The 5,021-nt window shown below is 45.9% G+C and overlaps 1 protein-coding gene across 1 annotated transcript; it reads left to right on the forward strand.

Moving 5' to 3' along the window:
• Positions 1–1,743, forward strand: BABINDRAFT_183743 (uncharacterized protein). The gene has a single exon (XM_019131191.1). The coding sequence runs from the start codon at positions 67–69 to the stop codon at positions 1,648–1,650; it is 1,584 nt and encodes a 527-aa protein (XP_018984154.1). The 5' UTR covers positions 1–66; the 3' UTR covers positions 1,651–1,743.
• Positions 1,744–5,021: the final 3,278 nt, after the last annotated feature.

Here is a 5,021-nt window from a genome sequence, read left to right on the forward strand (position 1 = left end):
GACTACATTGCCAAGTTCCTTGGACTCTCCAGTGACGCCCAGGCTAACGAGACCCAGGAAAAGACGATGCCGCTCATGCAGGGGTTGAAGACTTTCCCCAAGGCTGCTCTCTGGTCCATCGTCCTTTCCACCGCAATAGTTATGGAAGGCTACGACACCAGCTTGTTGAGCTCTCTTTACGGTCTTTCAGCCTTCCAAGAGAAGTACGGTGTTCCTAGCAAAAAGGGAGGATACCAGATTGAACCCAAGTGGCAGACTGCCTTGAGTATGTGTGTGCGTGTCGGTGAGCTCATAGGGTTGTTTGCTGCTGGTATCATTGCTGACAGAATTGGATACCGCTGGACCTTGATTGGCTCTCTCTTCGCTGTCATTTGCTTTATCTTTATCGTCTTTTTTTCGCTGAGTCTCGGAATGCTTGCTGCCGGCGAGACTTTGTTGGGGTTACCGTGGGGTGCTTTCCAGACCTTGACGGTTTCCTACGCCTCGGAGGTCTGTCCATTAGTCTTGAGATTCTACTTGACCACTTACGTCAACATTTGCTGGGTCCTCGGACAGTTGATCGCTTCGGGTGTTTTGAAGGCCTACGTCGGCTCTACCTCGAAGTGGGCTTACAGGATTCCTTTTGCGCTCCAGTGGATGTGGCCTATCCCAGTCATGATTGGTATCTACTTGGCGCCAGAATCCCCATGGTGGTTGGTTAAGAAAGGAAGGATTTCCAAGGCCAGAAAGTCATTAGGCAGATTGATTTCCGAGAACGAACATATCCCGGATAAGGCTGTTCTTGTGGATGCAATGGCTATCAAAATTCAGTTAGCTAACGAAGAAGGTGCCTCTTTGCTGGCAGGTTTCTCATACTTTGATTGTTTAAAGGGCGTCAACCGGAGAAGAACCAGAATCGGTGCCATTGTCTGGCTCATTCAATGCATGACTGGCTCCACCTTGATGGGATACTCCACTTTCTTCTATGAACAGGCTGGTATGAATAAAAGCAATGCATTTACGTTCACAATTGTGCAGTATGTTTTGGGTCTCATCGGCACTGTCGGGTCTTGGTTCGTTTCTCAGAGGGTTGGTAGGTTCAAGATCTATTTCTTCGGTCTCTGCACTCAGTCCTTTATTCTTCTTTTAATCGGAATTCTTGGATGCCTCAAATCGAAGGGTGCCTCGTGGGGAATTGGGTCGCTTTTACTCGTCTTTGTCTTTGTGTATGATTTGGCCATTGGTCCGGTATGCTACTGTCTTGTTACCGAGATCCCATCTGCCAGATTGAGAACCAAGTCGGTTATCATCTCCAGAAATTTGTTCAACGTTGGTGCCATTATCAACGCTGTCTTGACGCCGTACATGTTGAATCCAGATGCTTGGAACTGGAAGGCTAAGGCCGGATTCTTATGGTCTGGCTTTGCTCTTCTCGGTGCCACTTGGTGCTGGTTCGAGTTGCCTGAGACCAAGGGCAGAACTTTTGCTGAGTTGGATGCCTTATTCAAGAACAAGGTCAAGGCCAGAGACTTTGTGAAAACTGAGGTTGTCACTTTTGATGCTCATGCGATGATGGAGAGGTTAGGTGAAGAAGGGTTGAAGAAGGTGGTGCAAGATACCGAAGGTGCCACCACCACTGGCTATGCCAATGGAAGGGAATTCTCTCCTTAAGATTTTCTTTATAATTTCTTCCAAGATATTCTTTCTGGGTGGGTGTTTTACCCACCTGTTTTCCTTTTAATTCTTCTATCCAGTTGACCTGGTTATTTTTAACCCTAACCGTGTAGATTTATTTAACACGATAGCTAAATAATTACCCAAGCAAATGGTATATGTAAAGAGTGATCTTGATCTGCCGTCATGGAAAAAATCTAGATGCCGCTAAACATTGAGGCTGCTTCCAGAGATTTAGTAACGGTGTCTTATCTTATGTGAGACTATATAACAGGAAACGCTTACAACATATTAACCTCTGTAACAAGCCTGAAGACCGACTGACTGCCTTTGTATATATGATTCATATCTAATGACCAGCCAAGCATACTCGGTTATCTCATTACCCACATAGATATACAAGAATACTTTTCATCCATAAGATATACACGAGAGGAGGAGTCAATGCCTTCATATACGGAGGGCTGAGAGTAGCATCGTCATATGGCGATATGTCCTTGCGTATACCTGAGAAAGATATGATACCGAAATATCCGATCGGAGGTAAGATATCGGCTGGCGAAATCTGTCTGGTTGGCACCTTAAAAACAGCCAAGGTGGATGTTCCAGCTATGGATCATATTCGATGGGCTTGCTCACTTGCTATAGGCAAGGCATCACGAGGTATAAACTGGAGTTGATTCGTCCAGTTCTACAAGCCAACGCTCTGTAAACGCAGGATGAATCAGAAATAGACATTTTCGACAAACCGCATATTTTTTATTCTCAGGTGGTTCTTTCTTGACCCCTTCTCTGCCAGATACAGGTAAGTACTCAGAGATTTAGAGATGAGTTGAAACCAACTTGCTGTCTTACTTTAATTCGTTGGACGCTCTCCAATGTTATCCATGGGATTAAAGCTACTGCATTTCGTGGGGATAACGACGTAATTTCAGGGCTGAAGTCATAGATCAAAGGTAATCTCTTCCAACACTCAGTCCTTGGATGTCTTCAAGCTACGAAGATTATTCATTTATCCATCTGCGGATCAGGTTTCGCTCACCTTGTCGATTCCAAGCTTACTGAATCATTGTTCAGATATCATATTAGAAAACTGGACTTATAAGCGAACTGATATAACTCTAAGTATTAGCCATTGATAGATAATGAGCTGTACAATTGATGCGCCTAAAGACTTATATCTACCTGACATCTGTAACTTTATTCAAATTTTTGTCCGTAGACGATTCAATATGGCTTACCCCTCAGTTATTTCCGGGAATGACGCCTCCACTTGCTGAAATGGGAACTGCTAAAACGTCTCATCTATACTGCCCGACCTAACCACTTTAGGTCACGCCGAAGGTATTGTCGTGGCGACTTTTACATGACAGACCTTGAATTCTGGGGCACAGAGCGAAACCCCGCGTATGATATCCTAACTTTCCGAGGTAAACTTTTAGCTTAGGATTTAATTACTGCTTTACCCCTCTAAGGTCATGTACTCCACTATATTGGCAACGTCAGGTGAGACCTAGCGGTATGGCCCAAACAGTATTTAGGGCTGCAGGCTTAGCAAACTAAACCTAATTAGCGCAATACGACACAAATATTTTGTATTGGTGATTAACATGATAACCCTTTAGGGAAAAAAAAGTAGCCTACATGTCCGCCCCAGGTAGCACTTGAGCTGAGGGGTGGATGAGACGCTGAGCCACTGAAGGATACTCTAGTTCTTACTACGAGAGTAACACCAGCCAATTTTAGTTAGGCTGTCAAATCTTCCCAGTAGAACAGCACCGAACGTCCGAGTCATTCTGTGGCCTACGCTCTTCACACGCCGCAGCCCATGCGATAGATTTTCGGGCGACTCATAAGAGCATGCCCGTTAATTGCTCAAATAGAGGATATGCCGGACGGCGCCCTAATTCGTAGTGAGCCACAGCCCTTAGTAATGCACTGTGGATACAGTTCTTGCTTTTGAAATGCAAGATCAACGATGCCTTGTACCGGAATCTCAGGCCACTTGATTTCTGGCGAGCGTAGACACCATCAGGTGATGCGCCACGCTCATTCTCTCCGGTGGTGCACGGAGATTCGAAAAGTGGTGGGGTACATCCTACATAGAGTTTTCGGCTCAGCACTTGCATAGAATACAGCGACATAGGCTCGAAAAAAACCATATCGGGAGTACTTCCATAGAGGGTAAGGCAACCCATATAGCGTGGTAATGTGCCTGATTTGTAAGATTTTTCGCTCGGATAATTCTCCAAGACGAAACAGGTCCTAACCTAAATGCTGACATTATCCCAAAAATAATGCACAGGCTTGTACTTTAGGCTATTTGAATAACCTGAAGTGGGGGTAACTCACATACGCTTGCATTTTAGGAGTGAAGGTACATTTGCCAGTGGTGAGATCGGAGAGATTTTGTTCAATTGCCGCAAAACGCCCAGCCCACCAATGTATAGCCACTTAGCGAGAAGTGGATTTGCAACAACTCTAGTGGCTGCCGCGCCTCTCACGAAGCGACTCCAGTTTCGGCGCTCGTCACATTGCATTGAAGGTCCGCAGACCCCAGTTTTTATGATGAATCATGGGGAGGTGGTCTTGTGACTCAATCATTTCCGAATTGAGGCCAATATCGCTCTGACGTGACACCAAAACCATCCACCAGCGGAGCCTTTCCACTTTCGTGCATCCAGAGCGTCAACGCCTAAGAAACCTTCTTAGTCCTGCCGCAATTCTGCCGCTGCACATGCACGGACCTGCAGCTGGAAATATATATCGGGCACGTGCGTTTTGAGGTGCAGGGATATTCCGAGCCAGGTTACGCCGATAATTCACGTGACATATGGCTGGGGGCCTTTACAAACGATTCAAGGGTCCAACAGGGCCCTGAGAGCCAGAATACACACACAAAGGATGAATAAAACCAAACACAGAGTTTAGACCAAATGCTGAGCATTGAAGCGTCTAAGATCCCCCTTTTTGTTTTGGTTAGCTCAGTGTCCGGACCACAGGTCTGCAAGGTCACCTGAACCGATCGTGATCGGCAGTACATATATTTGTCTAGATTTACGGCACGCCAAGACTCGTCCAAGAAGTGCTGGTTCCGTTACTTCTGCTGCCTTCTCTTGGGCTGGATGTCCTCTCCCACGCATGACTGCACCCCAGCCCAGATATTCATGACCCTGGAAAGTTTTCTTTACAAATCCGGGGTTCTGCCAGACAAGACTTCGGTTGGACTCATCACACAGAATATTTCAGACCGGCGTTAGCGGTGTCTCTATAGATTCTATAAATACCAGAGAACTTCTGCCATCCAGACCGATTATTCCTACCTCATCTAGACAAGAGTTATATTACCTTACCATAAACCTACAAAC

Source organism: Babjeviella inositovora (assembly GCF_001661335.1).
Source record: "Babjeviella inositovora NRRL Y-12698 unplaced genomic scaffold BABINscaffold_9, whole genome shotgun sequence".
NCBI classification, from domain to species: Eukaryota; Fungi; Ascomycota; class Pichiomycetes; order Serinales; genus Babjeviella; species Babjeviella inositovora.

Excerpts from the sequence above, each read along its gene's own strand:
- BABINDRAFT_183743 (XM_019131191.1), top strand. The coding sequence starts at position 67 with ATGCCGCTCATGCAGGGGTTGAAGACTTTCCCCAAGGCTGCTCTCTGG.